The 27427-nt window shown below is 32.3% G+C and overlaps 1 protein-coding gene across 7 annotated transcripts in view; it reads left to right on the plus strand.

Moving 5' to 3' along the window:
• Positions 1–27427, plus strand: part of LOC123696120 (POU domain, class 6, transcription factor 2) — a 113303-nt gene that overhangs the window by 54389 nt on the left and 31487 nt on the right. The window contains exon 1 of one of the 7 annotated variants that reach the window (XM_045642146.1): positions 25353–25570. The exons of the other annotated variants lie outside the window; for them this stretch is intronic. Within the exon in view, the coding sequence (XP_045498102.1) occupies positions 25556–25570 (15 nt within the window). The 5' untranslated portion in view covers positions 25353–25555. Of the gene's footprint in view, positions 1–25352; positions 25571–27427 lie in introns of those variants that run through there. 7 annotated transcript variants of the gene reach the window in all.

Consider the following 27427-nt stretch of genomic DNA (forward strand, 5'->3'; position numbering starts at 1 on the left):
GGAAGTTTTCATTTGCCTATCAACAAATAATGTTATTACCTATATTACCAGAATAGAACTACACATTATTAAAATAAAGAATTGTTTAGGAATTATGATTAATATTTTCATGGTATATCTAATAATGTTATACTCAATATTATATTATTATGTAAACCATAACCTTTTTTAAATTCGTTATTCTAACAGGACACCATAGCCGTTTTACTCCAAAACATTGTTTTAACACTATAGAAATGCAATTTGAGGAAGGCTGCATTCTGTGATCCGTAGGTTTTGAATAAGGTATTGAGATACGTAGGTCGTGCCGTGTGTTGCTTCTGAGAACATACGAAATAATATCGTATTTTCACATTTTTATAGTTACTATTGAGATATATCTTATTATTATCATAATAATATTATGTTATGTGCAATGTGCTACATTTGAAGTACTTACTGAATAATGAATTTTATATTTGGTATTTTATACAAGGGTAAAAATAGTAGGTAAGTTAAATCATTTTATTATTCAAATTAGGTGTTTCATGAAAGATTAAGTATGAAAATTTTGATTGTCCAGGACAAATAACAAAACATAACACCAAATATACTTTTTCACTAGGCTACATAAATTAAAATTTCACATACAATTTCATAAATATATCTACTTTTTCCTTACACAAAAGCTATCCACTTATTAAAATAACAAAACATAACATGCTACATAAACCACATACAAATCTTTAAGCACTGGATTCCCATACAAAAACAGTCGAACACCATTATTTTTCGTCACCAAAGATCTTGGTACGCAGGAGCGTGTACGAATCAGATAATCGGGCCATGTTAGCCGCAACGTTTCCTCGACTGCCCCCTTCCCAAGACCACCCCCCACTGTACATCATCTCATTTGAATTTCTAACTAGGAAACCTCCATGCAATTATTGGATTAATGTAAATTACGCAGTCTACAGCTCCACGGTGCACTATCAGGGACAGGGTTTAATTAGAATCCGGTTAAGTCTATAATAACGGTTAATGTATACAAAATAAGAATCGTTTAATGACAAACAGTGACGGTGGGTTTTGTTTTGTTTATGATGCATGCATCGTTTTTTGTAAAGACTGAAAAGGTGTGTACCTATGCATAATTTTCATTTATATAATAGTGTGATTAAAAAGGCCGTAGAAATAACGTTATTTAAAAATGAGGTGAAATAATTTGAACGACCATAAATAAAAAGTAATCCTTGTACAGTGAAATTATTCTTCTTACATATTGTTCTATGAGATAAGTTATCACAAGAGCAGAAATATACGATTTCCTCCACTAAACTCTTTTCCGACTCAATAAAAACTGTCGATAAAGTCTCATTTCTTCCCGAGACAACATTTAACTTGATAAATACGTGTGAAGGCTACGTGTCAATGGCCCGAAGCAATCACTGCTAGCCCAGTAAGAGGGAACTCCTAAACAAAGTTGAGGCACGCCAAAACGACGAGCAAAACCTCGCAATATCCCGCCGTGACCTCGAAACCGTACGTAGGTGAAAGCCCTCGGGTACACGTAGGGGAGCAAAAAATCTCTAACCCCCGTAAGGAGCGGGGGGATCCCGCCCATGAATGAGCGAAGGAGGCGCGCGTCCTTGGAGCAAAAAAGTCACGTGACCTCGCGCAACAGGTGCCATCGTGAGCGCGTCCTTGCCGGATTAGAAAAAGGCGACCGATTTCAAACTTCACACATGCTTGTTTCACCAACTATTCTAACTATTGCTTTGTCTTTAGTTCACGTAGAACTAATGTTTGTTAACGCAAATATAGTTTATATATTCAAATGTAGAGTTATTATTTAAATACGATCATATCAAATTTGTCTCAAATAAAGGCAAGTTATATTGTCTAGTCGACAAGCTTTAAATCGTATAGTTCTTTATGAATGGCGGGTCTCCCACAGCCCCGCTTAACACAAATGTCACGACGCCCCGACGAGCCGGAAAACTCTCTTTTCTTCCTGAATTGTCGACACAGTGGTTTGCTCAGAAATAGACTTTACACGATCGGCAGTAAAGTTGAAATTCGTTTGATAACTCGTAGAGAATTTAAGGAATTTTCTGCGCAACACCGTCACTTCATTCTAAAACGTATTAAAGCGGTCTAAGTTTGTTTTTTGCTCGTATTCAATTTGTCGGCACGAAATCTTCCAGTCTCCTGCGGCAAATTGTTTCCTCACGCGGCGTGTTTGTATTTTATTATACATTTTTATTCCTCGATAACATTAGCTTAACCGACTTTTCATTGCCTCTTCTAGGGTTGCCGCTTGTAAAATTTATAGAGTTAACGGTTTTATTACTTTTGTTAACTATTTTAGGTATCGCTAATTTGATAACAAGAACTTATGAGTAATTGTTCTTTATGGATGTTATTAGGTTTTATGAGGTTTTTAGCTTCGATTAATTGGGAAATATTTATGGTAGAAATGTTATGTGTTTATGCTGCTATTATGAACCGAGCTGTTTTTATTATTGTGAATATTTAGTGCATGTATGCATGGAATAACTTTTTTCTAGTAACTATTTCATGTTACATTTTACAGTAACAATTCAAATCAATATCATCGCAATTCAAATTTATAACTGGTTATAGAGTTAATGGATTTGAAATTTTAAATGTTCATATCAACAGCAACTGGTTTGAAATAAACTTCTGTTCTTCCTTATAGTACATTCAAAAACATTTTCTCCATCATTATTTAAATTACTTTTGTACATAGAAGCTCTATACCGAGTACCAGCCCTAGCTATGCAGTCTGTGGTCGCGCGGGCAAATATTGTCAGCCGCGATACTGAGGGAGTCGCACTATTTCAAGGTTGAATAAAACTATGCCATGCTTTCTCTAGGTTACACTTTAGTTTGTTATTACTACATAATAATACTTACTTAATTACTACATAAATAAAAATAAATATGTAAGTACGGTATTCATAACATTATTTAACAGCGTTTTTATATTTATGACTAAGAACTATGATCTCATAAAAACGAGCTTTTAGAAAGATATACGGTTAGTAAAAAAATTATTTCAATAAAATAACTTTTGTAATTGTATCGTTGTAACCGAAGTTATAAAAGCGATCAAGTTTAAAAATAAGACTATCTGCATACCGTTCAATCTCTCATTCTCATCATTTCATAATTATCCACAAAAATTAGTCATCTGAAACTTCAAAGAAATTAAATCCATAAATACCAGAACACAACAAAACAAGCGTGCTACCAAGAATGAAAACCTGAATAAAATACTCTATTATAGGAGCTAAAATTTGAGTACCTATAAAGAGAATTTCAACAAGATATTTACAAAATAAAGAACGTTAAATCGGCCGCACTACGATACGTCCCGGGTCCTTTACAATTCCTCTCGAAGCTTATCTTTTTAGCTTCGCGCCAAAGTTAGATGCCACTTGCACTTTTTATACTTACACGCTCTGCGGCTTCTCTTTATTCGGAATAATTTCGGCCTCTTCACGTTAAAACTTCAGTCCTTTTTTAAATATCACGATTTTTCATGTCGTCGCAACGAATTTGTAGATTCCGCTCTATTTAGCGCATTGATGCTAAATTTTGCAAATGCTTCGTTTATCTGTAAAGGGCCGCATTTAAAAGCTTTTGAAACTATACGGGTATTTATTGCTGATTATTATTTTACGAATAGTCTAAATCAGTTTACTTCATTTTTAAATGAGTGTAAGCATTAATTATTAATTAATATTTATTAATAGAATTATACCTTTCTTTTTGATAGAGCAGGTGTAGCAGTATAGTTTGTAAATGCATTTTTATTTAGTATTTTCCATTGTTACGCAGAACATTAACTACAATTATTGTAATCTTATTTCTTTTTTATTTCCAAACAGTTTAAATATATTCTATTTTTTCCAAATTACTTCAAATATCACCCAAAAATCTATATAGATTCAGATCTACTAAATATACAAACTAATTACATAACATAACTTCCACACCATTCCATAAAATAACGACGAATTAAATGCACAAATAACGCATCTACGGACTCTACGGCGTAGATTCTACACATATCGTCGCTTCTTGTTTTTGTGACTCAGTGACAATACTTCGTATTCATGGTACTATCTATAATTATAATTATAACAAAAAAGTGTTATTGAAAATAATAACAATTCCTTTTAGTAGGTAATAAAACAACATTATATTTTATCAAATACGTAAAATAGACAAAACAATAATTACGAGATTATAGTAAATTTTGAATGAAGCTCACAGAAGATTATCATCTTCTGTGAGCAATACAGCGATACATATTAATATTACTTAACATTTTGAATATTTTTATTCTTCTAAAAATGCATTCTCATTTTCATCATTGAAAACCACGACCTGAACGTAATAAGATGCTAATTCAGTAATTCTATTATTGATGCACTTATCTCTACATAAACTTGATTCAGTATCCATCATAAAAAACTTAAGACGACCTAATTAGACAAATACTCATATTCAAACATTGATGCACTGAATAAAAGCTCTTATCTCCTCAAATAGTTAAAAGTTAAAACAATACATTATACAAATCCATCTCTTTTACCAACAAATTTACTAAATTATGGCTACAAGAAACACATTTTAGAAAGCGATTACCTAATGCAACACAAAGTCAATCATTCAAATCATAACCTAATAAGAAACACATAATAATGCACTTGCAATACCGCATCTGCACATATCACCTGCGGGTCAGACGACAAAGATCGCCATACGTGCGGGGCTCGAATTAGGAGCGGCCTCACTATAACAACAGGGGGCCACCCGGGGGGAACTATCGATTTTGGATGAGGAAGTGGACTGGAGACATGCAAGGTTTAATATCAATTCGAGATAACCTTTACGTTGCTTGTATGTGGAGATTTTGATACGGTTTGTTATCTAGGCGCGCTATCTACATACCTATTTATGTTTCAACTAGGTTAAACCTACATATTCAAAATTAAAAGTATTAGAAATTCTTAATAAGGTCCCTGAAAATGAAAGAAATTTCAAAATGCAATGCAAATAATAAAAAATAGTTTTACAAAACGTAGATATAATATCATAATTCATATAATAATGGTAAACTCATGAGACTCGAGAGCTTCACAAAAATTTATATATCTATATATAAAATCAAATATTGAAGTTACAAACAAAAAAGCTCGGAACTTTTTCCACGTATGTTAGATAGATTATTATCATCTATTTAAAACTCTTGGCAAATTTCTATAGTTACGAATCCACGAATAAAATGTTACCAAATAAATGCACCACATAAAACCAAACTTCTACAATTACTACTTTTGAAATTTCGCCACGTATGTTAGATACAGATAGATTATTATCATCTATTCAAACTCTTGGCAAATTTCTATAGTTACGAATCCACGAGTAAAATGTTACCGAATAAATGCACCACATAAAACAAACTTCTACAATTACTACTTTTTTGCTATTATCCGCTAAAAATGAACTCAAGACTACGATGTACTTGCTCAATACTGCAAACAACAAACTGCTAAAAAGCACACATCATGTAAGCGCGTTGATACAAGCTTGTCTTTTCTTAAAAAAAAACAAAAACTTATCAAATTAACCTGCCAAAAATTCAGGTTAACACAACATGTTTCAAAGTTTTTCGCGAAGCAAACAAATTAACTAATAATTGGAGATAAAGGTTAGGTACCTTATTTTTATAGCATTAGCAATTTATAACGATATTTTTTATTGAATGGAAAATTTTCTTGCCAGTAAATAAATAAGGCTAGTTATTCTCATAAAGGAAAAACATCTTAATCTGGTCTATTATTCTTGTCATACGAAGTTATCTTTCAGATTAAAATGTATTTTATAAAATATATAATATTAAAATAGATACCGTAAATAACAATTACACAGACTGAAACATGATCTAAAATGATTAAGTCTTTGTTTTCAAAATTATTTAATTGTACATATATGTTACTTAAAATATTTTTTTTATTATTTACCAATTACGTTTGATTATCAACTGATGAGAGAATAAGCAGGTATAGTTTCTATATTAAATTCCTTTCACATTATAGCTCATCTCACATTTCATTTACTATTTCACAATATAATTAAATTAATCCGAATAATAACGTATAATCGTATCAGCACAAAGCTCGATAAACCGGCCGAATTAAACGAGCCTCTTCATTTTCTAAATTCCGATAAGTGGATGGTACATCAACCTTAGTCGGTTAGTGTTTCAATCGACCTCAAAAACTTATTACAATCCACCCTAGCTCATTATCTCTGGCCATAGTTTAAATCGATACTGCACACAAACACAAACTATTACACACACAGGCGAATCTAAACGAAAGTCTACGCTTACTCGTAACTGGCGCGTCAACTTAAAACTTAATTATAATTAATTAATTCCAATTGGTAGCTGTCTCTTTCACACATATTTCGTCTTGGATATAAGGGTCCCGCTCTAACATAGAGGCAAGGGTTCTGTATTGTGTTTTCGAAGACCTTTTATCGCGGAGGCATTTCACGAAGTGGAGCGTTCGTCGGTTCGATTCCTTTCGAATTTTATTAGCACTTAATTTTAATTGGAGTTCTATTGAGTGGGCTTTTTCCGGTATATTTGTATATCTATAAACACGTTTCGATTGTTTCGCTTGGAAATAAAATCGGAGGTGTTAGCGTCATAGAGTTCATCGTTCCTACGAATTCAAAAGGAGTAGGTTACGCATGAGTAAGGTCTTTTATATGTACACTAATTAACGAAGGCATACAAAGTAAAACATAAGATTTATCTAGATTTCTTATAGGATGATTCAGTAAGTGAAGACCACAATACAAACAAACAAACATCTGTAACAAAAGTAATACTCAAGGCTTCTTTATCGTCTGTTGATACGATAACAAAGCTCTATTCATCAATCTTGTTGCTTTAATTGTATTATTCTACTACTTTTCGCACATTACAACAATTATATTATGTTCCGAAGAAGTGTACCTAAATATAAAGAGTTTAGCAAATTGTACGTAATAACAAATATTAATGTAATTTCGTTCAAAATCTCACTGTTAAAATATAGGACAAAACGCAAAGCATCGCGTCCAAAATCAAAACAAAACGGGTAGGTATTTGAATAGCGTATAATTTAATTGTAATCATCACTACATCGAGTGACGAGTATCAATGAGGATGCGCCCGAAGGGTCCTCCCTACCCCCCTTTCTTTTCCCCGAGAAGGGGTTAACCCCCCCTAATTACCATATTTCATTTACTCAACGAAATTATGCTAATTACTTATATTGCTTTGTGTAAAAAGGAAATTTATAAGGATTAAACTTACACCCCTAAACCGGTCGGATCCAGACGCGGCTAGTTAGAGGCGGTTCGAATGAATTATTTAACGCAAAAAAACGAAGGCTTAGGCACCCGTGATTCGGTTATAATCGTATGCAATTAAAATTCAAATTGGGAAATTTTTAATTTTGTTATTGATGATCCTCTTTCGCGGTCCAATTTGGTCGGTTGTTAAAAGTTCCAGAGAAGTTTGGAGATGATTTTTGTTAGGGTATTTATTTTAACCGACCTTTAAGAAATTAAATAATAAAGTAGATCGAATTTTAAATCTGCGGGGTGTTTTTGCAAGTTATTTTTGTTCGATTCAATATTGAACTTAGATTGTAGACTATATCTTTATTTCAGTTAAATACTTCGTCAAAAATTCTATCTTATGCTACCATTTAACTAACGCATTTAATAATTTATATAATTTACTACAACGAAAGCATTCAAAAATATTTGTACCAAAAAGATAACAGGTATAAAAACCTCAATAACAACTGTGATTTCCGAACTATATTATGTAACTGTGACTCCGAAGCCGCACAAACACTCCGCATTATTTATATCAAAACAACGTTAGATAAGATAAGGGTTTATGACCAAAACTACTAGCTCTTACAATACACAATAAGATTTAACAGGGTGGCAATACAATCAGGCTTTATATTCAATCGTAATATACCATTTAAGAAACTGTCAAAGCCAGCGGTCTCCATGCATAGTAATTAAGTTCCGAATACATTTCTTATACGTACGATACATTATATTCGAATTGAATTATATTAATGACATACAGCTTGCTTGGGTAAAGAGTGCCCCCGGCCGCTAGTTTCACAACTTATCCTGGCTAAGGCGTCCTTATTTAAATGTAAATGAGCTTCATTTCGCGAAATTAATGTCGTTCAGTGCCTCCCCCGGTGTATTGTGACTACGTTGTGTTCGTGTTGTGCTGTTTTGAGTCAGCATATTATGTTCATATTTGTTCACTTCTAATGAATCGATCGCGTTCTAAACTTGGCAGTTAAATGTTAACAAAGACAATGGTAGATAGAGAAAAACTAAAAAGTTTTAGAAAATGGCTTTAAACTGAAAATTATTACTTTCAGTGTAGAATACTATTACTTCTGATTACAAATATAGTATAATTTGTCTATAAGTAATATTTTTTAGATCATTTTTAATCACTTTTATCTATCCCTATCAAGACGCCAACCGCTTGTCACCCTATGGGACCGGAGTAATGGTCGGTCTATGATTATATGGACAGACGAGTCATTACTTCTCTGCAAGTGTCGTGAATCGCTAATGTCCTCCTCTTACAGTTTTACACACAAATTAATTGTTACTTTAAGAACGCCACACAATGTCGTTGCTTTAAATTTACCCACTTAGAATGTAAATTATAAACCGCAAATGCACTTTATTTATACGAGGGTAGAGGATAAAATATGAGGTTATTAATTTTTATGGATTTTTATACTAAGACAATTATTTATGTATTTATGTAGAAGTAACAGTTCTAAATCTTAAAATATTTCGACACTTCACATTTAATCGCCTGATTAGAACTTTACTTCCCGCGAGACATGATACTTTAAAGACAGTTCAACATTAAAGAATTTCTACCTTATTAAACCAGACCTTACCTAACTAAAGGGCATATTCACGTAAGTGACAATAACCAGCGATAATACTGTACATTACGGCATTTACTTTAAAATCGATATAACCCACACATTAGAACATGAAAATATTAGTAATCACAAAATTACGATCGCAATCATTTGAACCGACGATACGAAGGGTTAGCCCACCCCCAGTAATTACACACACACAAAGCACGCACACAGCGATAGAACAAGGGAACTACTTAGCATTTTCAAATTAAATACACTAATCACTAGTGTGTACGCTCGATAGTGTCTGTGTGGGTGATTATAATGAAGGGTAGAAGGGTGAAATTAAGTGGCTCTATTCGAACACCCCTCGCGATGTCTTTCGCTTCATAGCTGGTAAACTATGAAAGTATTTTAAAAATTTTAAGCACTAAGGTGTTAGCTCTTGATTTGAGAAACTGACGTCATCAGCTGTTGACAATAAAATACAAAATTCATCGTAGGTAACGTTTGCTTGTAATAATAGACGATTTATTTTTTCAAATAGATGAATTTTTAAAAGTCTATGTGTATAGGTATACCCATAACAATCAACCCGCCCAACTTTGCCACCAGCACACGTGAGCTATCATTTAAGATTATGTTTTCATAGACAAAATGCTCACATTAGTGAAGCGGTAGGTATATTATGCCGGCCGCGGCTGCGCGAAGCTAGAGAAAAAAACATGAATTTTCAGGAAAAATTTAGCAAAAAATTTTTGACGTAATTTTGTTGTTTAATTATTTTTAACGTAATCAGTGTATGCAAAACTGCAAGTCCCTTCGCGCGCTTATACCAATAGTGGGACACCCTGTATAGTAAATACAACGATACAAAAAATAAATACTGCCTATATGTGGATTTAATAGTACGTAGAAGAGTAGGCAGCGGGTCCGATTCCATTGTCTATCTCTTGCTTTTTTTGGAAATATTCTATTCCATTGATGAGAAATATTTTCAGAATTGCTGTAAAATTGAGAAGTATTTTGTTAGTTAATCCTATTGTCGTGGGCATGGAAAAAATCCTAATAACATGAGCCACACAAAGGTATAGTAGGTAAAGGCTTTTTCATAAAAATGAAAGCGACTGTTCCTAGAATGGCTGTAATATTGTTTTTAAAATATACGACACGCTGTGTGTAGCTCAAAGTGGAAAAATATTAGAATCTTTTGAAATAATGAGGTTCTTTTACTTTAAATTATATAGGAAACTAAATAATTTAAATAAGAGCCTTCAAAGCTTTTGTAAAGCAGTCTATTTAGTAAATTGGATATTTATATCGATTTAAGTAGGTACATTTGTCATAATTTCTATTAGTTTTTTTAGAGTTTTATGACCACCGAATTTGTAAGCACACTTGTCTTTCATGTTCTGCTAATCATTAAAACATATCCTTGTAAACTCGATTTATATATATTTGTGGTATTGAATGAAGAGTGAAGAATGTGTATTTGATGAAAGCGTATTTTAGTTGACAACTACCTACAACATAACCGTGTAAAACATACTCAACAACCCTATTTGTTTCAATAACGTGCGTTGCAAATACGCAATATTAATTTGCACAGAAATCACGCGACAAGTGTACATAAACTCGATCTCGAACAACACTCGAACACCAAAATATCTCGAATAAAAAACACGTCGATCGATTAATTAGCGTTATTACATACTACGATCCATCTGTCGTAATTAGCTCGCGATCCCTTTCCCGGCAAAAAATAATGACGCACCCTAAAACACTTTCCACTTTTTTTTTTCATTTTTAATCCAATTTGCCGAGGATTATGTTGGTAATTATATTTTTCCGATTGCCGCCCGTGGCTGTGGAAATTCGTACGGTTGATTGCGAAACGAAAAATCCCTGCGTGTTGATTAGGCGTTTATGTGTGTGTAAGTATCGGCAACTTTGCTTACAATGTCGTCATTATTATTAGGTAACTTTTTTACGTAGGATTTGAAAAACGTGATTGTAAGTATGGTTTTTGTTATCCTACGCAGGATATGGTCGTACCTGTTGTTTTACATAATGCTTTTGGATGTTTTTTGGGCACCTACCTATATTATAAAACTGTGAAATAATGTACAATATAAATTATTCGTCATACGTATCAAGTCTTAAAACCATATTTGATTGAGTAATAGTTAGTCAAGTTTTAAGCTATTGCATAGCTTCTATCGCGGGCCTTGAGCGCGGGGACCGAATCGAGAAATTCCGTAACGAAAAAAACCTCACGCTCCCCACTCCGACGGGCGGAGGTGCGGCTTGAAGGCAAAGCATGCAATAGCTTTACCGCGGCCGCGGCAGTCCCCGAGTGCCACACGTCGTTTTTTATTTTTTTTACAATTTTATAATACCACAATATTACATTTTTATCCTAATCTTATCCTATTAATGTATTAATCACAATAGAGTGTTCCAGGCTCAAGTGTCACAATGAAATAAGTGAACGCAACTAGCCGATCTCGCCCGCATGCTTAGCACCATTAAGCATTCGACTAATGAGAGCTCATAGCATACAAACATACAGACACACATACACGCTCATGTTTAGGCTGACTACTGACAGTGCAACTGAATGGTTAATTTAATTTTTTGGGCAGTAGTTTTTAAAACGTTTGCAAAGAAGATTAGTAAACAGATAATAAGGAAACAGGTTATACAAAAGATGTATAAATATTAATGTAAGTATTATTTAAAGAACCAAAACTAACCTAAATTATTCAATAAATTAAAAATTAAAGACTACCTGTTATACTAGTAAATGTCTATCTTTAATTTTAAATGAAGTTCCTTTAGCACCATTTCATCGTTATTAAATTAAAATAATACCTACCCCTATTGGTATTCAATAATATTTTGTCAAACTAACTTACAAAATAATACAGGAAAAACATGATACAAATTACATATTCATTAAGTATACTGTATACAATATACATTCTATGCGACTAACTAAATTATGTTAACACATGTCATACACATTATTATCAAGCCCATAAAACACCCAGTTCCGAAAAGCGAATTCATAACAACATTCACGACGCTTCGACCTTAATTTTCAACGATAACAGCTTAGTTCGTAAACATCCTTTCTCGGCAAGCTAAATATCTATTTGTAAGGTATCACTAGATACACTACTTAAGTTTTTATGTGTCGGTAATAAAGGCTATTACGGCATGCTCAGGTTCCAGTGGGGTACTAATGATAGATTTAATGGATATATTCTAAATGTTAGACCCCCTTGCAGGTATGAGGTGGTATTGTGTAATGTTAAGGTGTTGCCACATTGTATTCCGCAATTGCTAATGATACCTAGTTTTAGTATAGACAAGCAAAATTATTATGAGAGATAATTAATAGAAATTATGTGTAAGGATAGATTTTGTTAAATATTTTGTACCTCTAATATTGTATGTACGTTTAAATACAGCCAAATTGTTCAAACAGTACATAAATTATAATAAAAAACGAAATTAAGTTGCAATTTTAATTTGGAGTTAGGTAGGTAATAGGTATAATATATAAAAAGCATAAATTAATGTAAAAAAAATAAACAACGTATGCAACTAATCAAATACACGTACCTACATATTATAGAAAAACATCGTAGTATACCTATACTTAATAATAACTTATTTATGTCGTAGTGTTTAAATATGAATATCTAAAAAAAAAATAACCACACTATAAAGTATAAATATCACGACATTCAATTTATTCACAAATCATTTGACTCCCAAATGTATTGATAGATAATTTTCTTACAAAGCCATCTCTGAAAAATACATGCGCTAGCAGCATTCTAATTAATTCACTGTCACGAAGCAAGCGCCATACAAATCATTGCATACTTTTTACGACCTTAAGAATTCATTTCATTAATCAACACACATACATAAATACATCTTACCGCACACCTAAGCAGCGGCAATCCAACACGTGGCCTGCGTGCATGTGTGTGTGCACCCTAATTGCTTTTGTCATTAATAGACGAATACTTCTTAGTCGTTGTATTGTACAATTAGTAATGATGTATAATTAGGCTTGCGCCGATGTGTGTGTAAATGTGTGTGAATACTAAGAATTATTAAGCTTCGTTTGCTATTAAGGTCATTATGATGTTGGTTTTGTTGCTTGATATTATCTATGTTTATTGAATATTAGCGATCTTGCGGTGATTCGTTTCAAATTAACTTTTTGAAAAATGCCGTTATAACTTACTATATAAATAATAGAGAAAAACGTTTTCAAATTAAACATGTTCAACTCAAAAATTATTAATATCCGTTATTAGAGCTCCAAAATTTCTAAACAATACAAAAGCCTACTACCGAAGGCGACAACATTATGTCTAGCTTACACTCGCGCTAGAACAATGCGCGCTATGAAATATGCAATGTCGCGACGCGATCATAATCGAGACGTAATTAGCCTATAATGTATGTGAAGCGAGCGGGCTGCCGATGGACTTATTTATTCAAGAGTCTATACTTGGCCTTATTTTTGCTAAATTTTTATTTAATTTTGGCTAAATATGCATTACCATGTACAATGTGCTACAGGTTATATATACTAGGAGGTAAACATTTAAATTTAACAATCGGTGCTGAACATGTCCTGAAATTTTTAGCAGTTCTGAACTGTAAACACATTCACAGAATTTTTCAATGATAATAATATAGTTGTCACATAGCTATAGTACCCATTTTATAAAAACTTTCCAAATACGATAATTATTTGATTTCTCTCGTCTACATTAGTACTCAACTTTATAATCTCAATCCTATTTATGGTTCTGAATTCTGAAGATATTTACACAGATTACAGAAGTAATATGAAGTATTTACTTATCACGATTTTATCATATGACAGTAAAGCATACGATAAGTAGCAAAATCGGTATGTTAGTTTTACATTTTCCTTGTTATTTCTATAAAAATAATTCTAGCGAGAAAGTAATTAAAACTATGTATAACCTCGCGTCACAAGAGTTAATTATAAAAATAATTATAAAACTTCCCACATAATGATCATATGTCTAATTATCACTTCGATTATGTATGGCTATTACGAAACTTAATAGATATATTATTAAGTGGTTAAGAGTGTGTCGACAATACTTGAGATTCCGCAGTTATCGGAAATTAAAAAAAACGTAATAAATTTATTTTTTTTATTAATGTAGTTACACCATTTCTAGCTCTTAATGAAATTGTTGTCTCATTTGTATTCTATTATTTGATGAGTTTTCGAATAATATTTTAGTACAATTACTCATTATTACAGTAGTAATGTAAGTTTAATATATAGTTTGTTTGGTAGTTTATTTTCCTGTTCTATTAAATCAGTAATTATGTGCCTATTGTGATAATTTTAAAGTAATTAGATAAATTATTATTGTGGATATGTTTTCCGCATGCTGTGTACCTACCTTTAGTCTTGTTATTGTATTTTTCGTCTTCCTGTTAAAAATATTTTGTTTTTATTAAAAAATACTCTTCGATATTATTAATCTTCTTTTGGGCTTTAAAATTGGTAATAAATTATAGGGTTAATTGGTTATTCAGATTACTGTTTTTACTTACTTCCATCAACATACTTTTATGAAACAAATAATTTCTTTTAAATTTCACCATATCTATACATACTTATATAATAAATCTGTAGAAGGGTCAATTCTGTACATTGAAAATATTGAAAAAATAAATAGCAGGGGGTGTTACTGGATCGATACCAAACCCAAATATGTGATTAAAAAATTTTTTGTCTGTCTGTCTGTCTGTATGTCTGTCTGTATGTGAAGGCATCACGTGAAAACTAACGGTTCGATTTCGATGAAACTTGGTATAATTATACCTTATTATCCTGGGCATAAAATAGAATACTTTTTATCCCGGAAAAATACGTAGAAAAAAAATAAATCTTAATTTTTCTTAATTTTTCCGCGCGGACGGAGTCGCGGGCGGAAGCTATAGTACATAAATAAATATATAAATTGTACGTTAATTTATCATCAATATAGTTCTAGATTCTAATAGATATGACATTATTTCTATATTATTTTGTAAATGGTTTTTATATGAACGAATATTATTATTATTGGGAAACTGTAATGTTAGTGTGTGTTTTTGAATAAATAAATAAATAAATAAATGCCGGATCTAAAATTATATAAAATATCTCATACGTAACTCTAAAACATAATTTGCGATTTGAATGCCATAATTGTTGATTGTTTAAATTAATTGATGCCTTGAACGAAGGTCAGATATAAATAATACATTGATTTTTAATTTGTGTGATAATTTATAAACATTATGCATAATTTTTTACCTAATTATCATTTGCTGTGAAATTACGTTTTTTTATTATATTGATGAATGATTTTGAGCTTGTAAATCAAATAATATTACCTATACATTCAATAATATTTATTTTTTATTTCGACGTTATAAAGACAGTTGCGTTCGTAAACTGACATAATTATTTAGATCTAATATTATGTCGTTGTTTCCAGTTAAATCTACCTGAAAACGTTCGTCAGAAATAATGGTGAATATATCGGAAAAGGATTAACTATTTAAAATTCATATCTTGTTTATCTAGAGCAATATTGGACACTGAAATAAATTTATATAACGAAAAGCTACACATTTATTGCAAATTGGGACGATCGACCCAAATACCACGGCTATTAGAAGCTCGTCTCCATTCTCTTCTTCGATGCATTTTAAGGGATTGCTGTTATAATAAAACCTCTGCATACCTACTATTTGCTATTAAAAATCCCCGCATTTTAGTAATTTTCTTTAAATATTATAAAACATCAAATCCAAGGCTATAATAAAAGCCCATTTCATTTACCGTTTATATATGTTTAACACGCGTTTTAATTATGCTTATTAACAATTAAAGGCAATACGCGAATGTGGGTCAAGACGGTTAAAACGAATAAATCAAATGGCAACCATGATCTCATGTAACCGAGACCAGTGTACAATGAATTCGATATAAATCTTATTAAAATAGCAACAAGGGTGATAATTGTTAAACTGCGGATCAAATTTCGGTGGTGACTAAAAGGCCGACAGCGTCATTACATTATTTTAAGATCATTATATCGTTGTGGTATTCATGATTGATATTATGGGATTTATTAATGCTAACACTACGTTGATCTACTTATTTATTCATTATTGCTCATTTGTATAAGTAGTTTACTTATTTTTTTGTTAACACTATGAGTACAGGAAATGTATATTTAATACCTATATTAAAGCGCAAAGTACAATATACGGTCCTAATAGATACAGTTATTTGGAAAATGTCAGATTATAGGTCAATATAATTTAAGTTCAATTAGGATTAGTTTGTAAGATGGTATTGCATAGGTAGGTATATCTTTTAACTATAACACGGCGTAAATGTATTACCTAGGTATGTTTTTACTTTTTATGTAGAGGCTCTCTATAAAATAATTGTAATAAGTAGATATATGTATTTTCAGAGTTGAAGTATATACGACATTCGTATAGAACAAACACGGAGATGGTTAGAAAAGAAATGATATATTTTCAGAGATCATGATATTGTATAAATTTGATTCAGCCAGAACAGGAGAAGTTCTTCTGTTCTGGCTGAATCTGACACACGAGTGAAATTATACTAGGTATGTGGAATATCTTCAGTAATAAGCTGCATGCGAAATAAGCTTAATATTACGAATGAAAATAAGTTTCTTAGATAGGTAGCGTAAAGAAAAATAAAATTTACCTGTATATAACGGGTCTATAGACTATAATTAAAGTAAAAAGTGGGTCCCTTAGACCTCGCTTCGTCATGCATATCGCAGTAGCATTTAGCAATTGCTGATAATTGCGAAGTTGGAAAGTGTGCTGTTGTAGCTGCAGTAGTCAGATTGCAATGTGCTACTCTAAGTCAGTAGAAAATTGGGTATTTTATGGTTGTTTTCACCATTAAAAAAATCTTTAAAGTATACCTACGTTAAAGATGTTTTTTTGGTCGACTCCACCTGTGTTCTATGTCTCTACTTGCTAATGTTATTAAGAAATGGCATGAAATTCAGGAGATTGTATGAAGGAAATCTAAGAAAAAGGATTTGTATTTGACAAATTTTTTTCAGCATTTCTGACGCATGTTAAACCTACATATTGGAAATAGGCAAACACAATACATATAGGTACCACGTTTAGCAACAGAACCTGTTGAAGTAAATACGTGTTGCTAATTTTAGGTTATTTAATTTTATTCCTCATTCCTTAATTAGAAAAGATAAAACAGCATTTTAACGTTTGCAAGCATTGAATGTGTAGGCTAAAAACAAAAACAAAAATATAATAATGGAATCAATTATAGATTCCTAACAAAATACTAAGAATAAAATTTAAGCATAATCTATAATTGTCCATAATTTCGACTCCCATAATATTAATAACATTCTTAATGTACGATGAAAAATTTGTAATTGGTGAAATCAAAGAATAACACGCCAACAATCAATTTCAACTAACTATTAAACAGAAAACGAATTCGGCTATAAAGAGTTCGATAAAATTACAAAAGAAATCAATAAAATAATTAAAATTTCTAATCGCACCAATTAGTGGGTGAATTTATGGTTTCGCTTATTAAGAGGTACCGAACGCATATGGCTCGGTTACAGATTAAGAACTACTTGAGAATGCGCGGGAAACATTTTTTTTTCTTAACAACAATGGTCGCGCAATTAAGTAATTATTCGTGTAAAAAAGTAATGACAAGATGTGAAGCGTAGGCACAATAGCGTGTTGAAGACAAAGAATCAGTAACTCGTCATTTAGCAGTTTTAATATCTCAATTTTTCTATTCTTTATAAATTTACCTATAGTTTTAATATCACCAATTTCTCTCGATTACTAAGACTTAACTATAATAAATTATTCGTATATAACGCATTACGTTATCCTTTTAAATCTTTAAAAAAGATGATCAGAAATGTTCTACAATTTTAAAATATAGGGTTACAATTTTTTATAATGACAGATAAGTTATCTATTGACCAACTCAAGCTTTTATTAACATTAACCCACATTTGCTTACGGCAATAGGCAATTGTAAAACACTATTTACAATCGCAATATCGCTCCATCGTATTTGAGTTAGTATCAACATCATAGATAATGCATTTTATTTTTCCCGCGCTCACCTCCACAGAACAAATAAACGTAACCGACGACTCGCCGCGCGCTCATAAAAAGCATACATTTAACACCCCTCATATTTGCTGACAAGGAAGCGAAAGGGAAAAAACCAGGCATGTTCTAATTAGGTTGTCGAGTGAGAAAGGCATTCGTCAGCACAATAATAATTAACACAGGATGGTAATGAAGCGTGCCATAAAAACTAATTGGAGCTACTAGGAGGCTTGTCGCGAGGGTGCCCGCGCGATTTCGATTCGATTGACTAGCTATTGTTCAAAATTCAAAACGCTTGTAATTACGGATTTTATTGTATTTATTGTTATAATACTATCTAAAACTGTACGCATTAAGTGTGAATATAATATATTGTTGTTACACCATTTATAATGGCCATGTTTAAAAATGTTAAAACATGAAACGGAATAATTAATATTACTTGCCTATTATGTAATTTTGTGATTCACGTTTTGTTTTGCCTGGCGACATATTCTATCTTGCAGTGTTACGTAACATTGCATCCATCATGATAATAGTGACGAAAACGTCTTACCTACCTTCTAATAAGAACACCACAGGAACACATAAGAATCGAAAATATTTTCAAAATTAGCCTACATAAATGGAACTATGAAAACAAATCGATGAACGCTAATGCAGTAAACATCCAGCCGTGTTTTAAATCGAAAAGCCGGCGCGAACCGTCTATCAGCTAGTTGAAAAGGGAAATCAGTCAATAATGCACTAATTTCCCTTCCTTAATGGCTCAGTCCGGCCCTCTACTCAGACACTATTACGACACTGCAAGTTAGTGTATAATGAAATAACTTAGTTGATGGCGTGCTTTTAGTTATTTCCAATGTTCGATGTGAATGTTTGTTGGACGCAGTCTGCGAATACTTGGAGTGGATTTTGTTCAATTATTTTACGGGACACTTCGGAATTGTACTTTCATTGTTAAGTTTACAGTAAATTAAGCGGCTGTTAGTGTTTATAGGTTAATATAAAATGAAGATGTTAAGCTGTGGTTTAGCTCTACGAATCTCAGTGATATATTATGATTTGATAAAAGAATTACGCATTATTGAATGTTGATTTGACGTTGCATCATGAAGAAGAAGAAAGAAGAAAAAAACTTAGAAATTTATACTTAACTGATTATTTTTTAACAAAGTTGATTATGATTACATCAATATTAAAGCATTTTAAACTGCCTAAATATAAACATCGCACATCGAAAAACAAAAGAATAATCACTTATGATTTTTCCTTTTCCTAGGTAATAACGCGCACAATGATCTACAATGATAAAAACTCATAACACCGGATTCATAACTCAGAATACGTGATTAGAAGAATTATTATATTGTATCAGGAGACCGTATTAAAGCACCATCATTACCTATCATTACCATGCATTAAGTTTTTTTGATTATCCCTAATTCGTATAAGTAAAAACAGAATTTTCCACATAATTGTACGATAGGTGTGACAGTCATTATTTTAATTGCGAAAGTCGCTACTAATTGTGGCTTACGTTTTTTTAATACCACGTGTTATTTATCGAAGTAAATGTATTATTTGAATACGCAAATTGTGTGTTTGATATGTTTATAATTTGTCGTTATGGTGTGTTTTCTTTGTCTCTAATTAATGTTTTAGGTTCTTATGTGATTTGTTTTTGTTTTTAATAATTGTCACGGTAATAAAGTGTATAATTGTATTAAATATACAAATGAACTTGACTATTTTAGAGAAAAAAGTAATATGAACAGCTCTAATTGCAAAAAATCGTTATCGCCCTGTTGCAGTCAATGTCTGTATATGCCTTCGTAGGCCTTCGTAAACATGTACATAATTCATAAGATACTTAAAAATTAATAACTCCATGAAAAATAAAAAAGTTATTAGTGTCTGATTAAAGTGGTTATTTATTCTATACGAAACTTGAAGCTTATACTCTCAAGGGGATGTCTAGAATTATTGAGTATTTGATTTAAACTTTGCTTCATTAGTTCGCGAGAGGCTTTTTATCTTTTCTTATCTTTACTTATCTATCTTAAAAAGATAAAAAGCCTCTCGCTAAAAAGATAAAAAGACTTTGTCAAAGTTTTTCGGTAAAAATTAGCAGTCATATACGATAGCGATTCCATCCTAAAAACAAAATGCTTTCAAATTCAAGCTACAAAAACTGGATCGTTAAATAAAGGATTGGATAATTTCAATTACTTCAGATGTCCATTAAAGACTGAAAACAAACATACATGAAAACGCGAGTATAATAGCATCAGTACAAATGCACGTAACAAATTATCCAGGGGGCGGTCATCACACCCGAAGCTACTTACCGGACCTACGCCTACTATTTTCAATGCTTTTTTACTTTCTTTTTTACGCCATTTTCCATGGTCCGACCGGGCGACCCAACCCACGCTGTTTTTTGTTTTTTTAAATCAGTAAATTGCATATTTGAAAAACTACTGCAGGCTTCGAGGGATGTCGATTGAACGGGCGCGCTTTGTGCGCGGTCAAATTAATATAAGGGGATTCTTTTATAAGACAAACATTCAACGAACGTTTTCGAATCTATCTATATACGGTACGCACGTAGACTCTCCACCGAATATTTGAAACGTTTTTTGCGTTAAACCACAAGAATTCCGTTCAGATTTTTCGGTTGTAATAGTTTGGAGTTCGATAGACACGCTGTTTGGAACTCTATTTGCCTGATCTGAGTATATGAGTGATTGTTTCATTGACAAATATATAGATGGATTCTGGCACACTGATGTAGGTAAGTTTAATAAAATAACAAACAAGAAAACATTCAATAGTTATTTAATTGAAAGAATTTAAAACACGTAGAGTCACGGGAACATATCATTATATAGAAAAATTGATCTTTAAATAAATAATTTATTACTTTATTAAAATATATTTACTACTTGACCAAAATGAGGGCATACACTCGGGTTTATTTTTAAAAAGTAATCTGCCAACCGATTCCCAAAATCAATACAGCCCTTATAGTTCGATAATTGCGTTACCCTAATTCGATTTAAATTTAAAATTAAACGTACTCAACTATTCTATGCAATTGAGTGAATTATGTACTCGTGCCGGAACCCCACCGTGCGCGGGCGCAATGTTGAGTGACCTCGATAATTACATTTATGCGTACTCGTTGACATAAGTAGTTGATAATTGGAATTTAAATTTTGTATTGCGATTGACCTCCACTGTTAGAGTGTTAACACAATGCTTAGAGCTTTTAAAGTACATATTTGAATATTTTTGTGTGATCATTCACGCAAATGTAACCATTTTCAAGCGTTTTCAAGTTTGCTTATATAATAGAAGATATTTATTGTAGGTATTAAAGTAATTATAGAACTAAACATTCTGAAAGTACTAAAATTTATTTAAATAAATCCAAAAGTCTGTATGCAAATAAAAATGTTTCCTTTTAAAAATAAGTTCGACGGAATTTTATATGCGGCACAAGCAACCACAAGTCAAAATTAGTTTAGTTTACAAAAGTTTTATTTCATTGCATAATATCTTTATTATATTTATCATTTTATATTTCTCGTACAAAATTAAATAAGTATGATGCAAATCGTCAGTTTTCAGCCACTTTTCCCCCGAAACTGCGTCACTGGAACGCATTAAGCCAGAGGAATGATAGCTATTATATCCAATATCTAATCAGTCCTCCAATTTCCGAATATACGGGTAAAGAGAGTTAGTCACATTAGAGGGTAAACAAAAATCTACGCTGATCAGTCCCCTGTAATCGATTTACCGGCCGATAAACGGTAGGTAATTGATGGGAAATTACGAAATAAATGAAAAGTTATTATTGAATTTTATTTTGAATCAATGGCAAATGCAGGCCACCCTAAAACATCTGTCGTTGTTACCACCCTTTGATTATGGAAGTGCTTTTATATTTTGTTAACTTCGTGAGATGGTTTGTAGTGGAGATGTTATTGTGTTCTATCATTTAATTCGATATGACAGATTTTTAAAAAGTTTGTTTATTAAAAACAAAAAGTCTGTCATGATACAATATTTTGGTTTACAAAAATAATAAGTTAAGGAGAGATTTATTCTTTAATTTTATATGAAGAAAGCTTTCAAGACCTCAGTGTATTAATCCAAAAATAATTTTATGTTTAATTATTATGTGAGCTTGAATTGTATGATATATTGTTGTCATCCAAATCCGCAAAATTTTTTGCTTTTTAGTTTTTTATAATATCAATATACTACTATGATCCAATACAACATTTATTTATTGGTATTAGTAAATAGCATACGCAAACCACTTCATCTAACAAAGCTCATAGTTTTAAAATCATAAAACAAAGTCAAACAATTCAATAAAAATTGATAGTTACAAGTAAATGTATTTAAACCCGGCGCAAACAATACAAAATAGCGGTGACGATGATACACCGGCTTCAAAAGTTCCCCAATATGACATTTCACGCGTCGATTCACATGATTTAAGAATTTAGGTGTAATGCATACATGCGGATGGGCCGTGCGCTCCGTGTGTTACTGCCTTATAATCGGAATCATAAATAAAACTAAAAAATCATAATCAGCACACATTATAACATTCTATACGCTTTAAATATAACTGAAAAATCGAAATCGCACTTAACCTGATTTATCAATTTTTTTCTCGCATGCTAATTATGATTTATAGTTGCTGCACTTGAATTCGATAAAATATGAAACATAATTAAAGAGAGACTTAATTGCGTGCTAATTAGATTTATTTTTATTCACCGAGATATTTTATCATTCATTCAGTTATAGAAATACACACGAATCCTAAATATTACGTCATCTGTGTTTCAATTAATTTTTCTCATCCGTTGTCGTTTCGTACACGAATCGAGTGCGCGACACCGGAGCTCCCGACTGCATAATACATCGCCATACACTGTTACTGTACGTCCGACTTTAATTATATATCTGCTACAATTTCGCCTTTTTTTCGAGTATTTTTCACAATTCCTCTCCCCAACCGCCTCCCGGTCACCCTGTCGAACGGTCAGTTTAAAAAAACGCTTATGCGTGTGTGTATCGGATTGTGTTTCGCAGGAGAGGCGATCGGCCGCGGCCTGCGCGGCGACGCCGGACGTCTCAACTCGCACTTGACACTGCAAGACAATTAACTGATAACGAGCCCAGAACGCCTAACAATAACACACTTAGACATTTTAATGCAATTAAGCTTGTAGAATACGACGACGAGGGACCGATAAGCCTCGCTCAACTTTTCCTGTAACAGGCTGTTATTTCACGATTTAAAATCGCTTCTCAACCCGTTAATGACGCGAGTACAAGTGCAGATCGGCGGCTCCGTTCGGCCGCGGACCAATCTATTTAATAACCCCCGCCGGTGACACCCCGCCCGGCGGCCATCGCCAATTTTAACCCCCCACGTACCCCCTAGCACCCGCCCTGAAAAAAATCCGGAGCGTTTTAAAATTAATGAGTAAAAATCTACACACACATCCGCGCGGACAAGTATGCGTGTGTGCCCGCGCCCGATAATACCCACTTTGCGGCCAAATAATGACGCGTAATGTACTCGCAGAATCGAGGCGCTCTAGCGCTCTGCGCGCTTCAGATGGAATCCGTGATCGGCGAGCCTTTTCCATTAGGACCAACTATCCGAGAAAAAAATGGAGTACAAATTGAAAATTCGACGGTTCGGGCGCGCTAATTCCGGCCGAAGCGGCGCCGCGGCACGGAGCGAACGCAGTTAGATAACATTTGTAGAGGCGAGGGGCGGGGGGTGTCGCCCCTACGCAACGCCGTTTTTATTTTGGCCGGCCTTTGCCCCCATACCCCCTTCGTTCGTCCAACTTCATCTGAATAATTACTGATTTTTTCGTGTACCGCTGATTATTTCGAATGTTATTTGCTGGTGATAATTTTTCTGCTGGTCCGTTTGTCCGCTTCGGTCAGCTACCTTCTCATTTTTCATTCGGGGCATAAATATTCAATGCGAGTTTTATGTGTCTAACTCATAGGTATTTATATTACTTCGTCGGTCAGCTTCACTTTGATAAAAAGTCAACCACACGAACCTCACTTACCACCCGAACCACACGAACCTTACACTCTTGTAAAAAAGTGAATGTCGCAAATGGCATTGCAATTTCAAAAGTATCTAAACTAACAACTAAAAATTCTGAAACATAATATTTAAAAGTATCTACTATTAAATCCTCACATAAATTTATACTAGGTATAGTCTCCACTACCAAAAGCTGTCAACACAACAACCTATTTCTAAAGGGGCCAGATTTGCAACATAATATACGAAAGCTATTTATAAGAAAAATAAAATTTATAACAAAAATGGACTGTTAAAATTTCTTCGAATTTATGTTATTGTTACCGTTCCATGGTAACATCTAGTCCGGAATCTTTCCACGATCATTATATTTAATTAATCGAATACGCTAAACCCAGACAAATTGAAAATTGGCTGTACGAATTCATAAAATTAATCTTCATTATAAATTTATTACGTTTACAGATCACTAATATCTACAAAAAAATTAACAACTAAAATCGCATTTCGCAAACACATAAAATACAACTTTATCTCCCACGAGAGTCGCAGAACTTATAACAAGTTTCGTGCATCGCGAGCGAAAGCTCAAAAAATTAAATAAAACTGAAATGCTAATCGAAAAGTCTAATTATTATGCTTATTCGACAAGTGACAAGTCGAGCCGATGGCGATCGCTTTGGCAAGGATTTCGGGCGACCGCCCTCCACCCACCGGGCCGCATTTTTTCAAGCCACCACTAAAGGGGTTGATTTTTTAAACTGATGACGCGCTTTCATTCCGCGCTGTGCAACTCAGCGCGCGGCTGTATGTGTGCCGTTCTTTGATAAATAAATAAAAAAATAAAAAATATGAACGCTTCGCTGATAGTGCCCGTGTTCTCCTTACTCCGCGGTATCTAACGCAACTTTCATAGAAACTTTTACGCGCGTTCGCAGTGAGAAAAGTGATACTAATAACTTTTTAATTATAACAAATACATTTGATACGATTTGTTTATTCGCGCGTTAGACGGTTCATCGGAAGGTAGTGTGTTAACGTAAAGGCGATATAATTTGGACGAAGTTTCGGCAAAGTTCAAAGTTTTCAGCGGCGGCACGTGTTGCGGAAAATTCGGAAAATTTCGCCAACAATGCAGCAAGTTACGGGAAAAGTATAGACGTAGAAAATTTGCTGAAATAACGAGATACTTACATTAAGTGCGGAGAGAATGACATTGTCCTTTGTAAGTATTTTAAAATTGTTAATTAGGTAAATGCTTTTTATAAAAAAAAAAATATAAAAATTAAATCAGCCGTTTGGTATCTAATAAAGAAGTTGTGTAATGTGTATTAATTCAAGTTATTATTTTAATTATTATTCATTATGTATTAATTGTGATTGAACCACTAAAATATACTTAATTTTATAGTTGATTGATTTTTCAATTAATTTACTACGCAACATATTATCAAGGAACTAATAAATAGTTACTAATTAATTATTGAAGTTATTTCTTTTTAAGATGTTCATGATACATTTCTGATGCTCCGTTTTACCAAAGAAATTTGTTTACGTAACCATAAAAACAGTATGAACCATGGAAAATATTTATTTAAATATCCTCTTTGTAAAATAAAACAAAAATATAATATTATTACAACTTATGTAACTAACATCACACAAGCGAATGGTCTTTTGCTCTTTAATTAAAAACACACATAAATATTATATACCTATGCATAATTAACTTTTAGACAACAATATACTTTATTATATTTCCAAGGCTAATATTAATTACAGATAATAGCAGCAATCGTTAGTTATTAGATATTAATAATTATACTCGTATCGATAAAATTTTATCTTAATTTACATAATCATTCATCTGTCTCAAATTACTGTTATTGAAATTATGATAGAAATTGATAAATAGCAATTAAATTAAATGTATGGTTTCTCGGCGTTTAAAGAAAGTTATTTTTATATTTTTTATTAATATCTAGTCATGAACCCTTTTGGGGCTTCGTCTCACAAAATGTCTTATCGAACATTTCAGTAAAAATTTTCATATATAAGATTTTTAATTGTTGTTTTATACATTTTCTAAAATGAACTCAATTATATACTTACATTCGAAATATAAAATAACTTTGATGAAAATTAATTCAAAAATTAAAGAAGGAAAAGGTTTTTTTTTATTTTTGTCTCTACAATTAAGTAGATACTTATAGTATGGCAATAATTTTATTAATATTTTTTGCTCATGTTGTTTTTCATTTGGTTGCAAAATTAACTACAAAGGTAATTTTATATATTTTTCTGTGAAGATATTGGAAACAAGAGGAAGTTTAATATTTTTTAAGTATTAAACAAAAATCTATTACTTCCGAACTTATGGCAAATTTTTATTGTCATAAGGGAACCAGATTTATACCATCAAATTCCCAGGTAAATATATTACAGTCGGGTTAAGTTACATTTTCCTTGTAAATCAATTAGGTATATTAAATGACTAAGTATTATTATGAAAAACCAGTCACTATAGGTTTTATACACATAATTTAAGATTTAACTATGGTTATATAACTGTAACTATTAATATTTTTTTTTTTGCAATAAAAACAACATTTTATAAATGAGGAAAATGAATAACAAAATATTTTTTTGGAAAACAACGTGTACGTATAACAAATGATAACTGCGTTAAAAACAACCGACTTCAAACTTGCACTTGCAACATTTAGAAATACAGACAAAAATGCTCATAAAATAAAAACTACTGGGCCTATCCGAATAAAATTTTTATGGGACCAATTCGACACCATCCCGCATCGAACAAAAAAATAATCACGTAAATCGGTTCAGAAACCTCGGAGTAATCGGTGTACATACATAAAAAAAATATACCGGCCGAATTGATAACCTCCTCCTTTTTTTGAAGTCGGTTAAAAAAGTACAAATCATATTGTATCTATTTACTTATATGCCAAAATTCATTTCGAAAAGACTATCATTAGTATTCGAGTTAATCTATTGGTTTATCCTATTATTGATTGCAAAGCCATTGCTTTTACATCATTATAGAATTACATTATAAATG

This window comes from Colias croceus, chromosome 12, assembly GCF_905220415.1.
Source record: "Colias croceus chromosome 12, ilColCroc2.1".
NCBI lineage: Eukaryota > Metazoa > Arthropoda > Insecta > Lepidoptera > Pieridae > Colias > Colias croceus.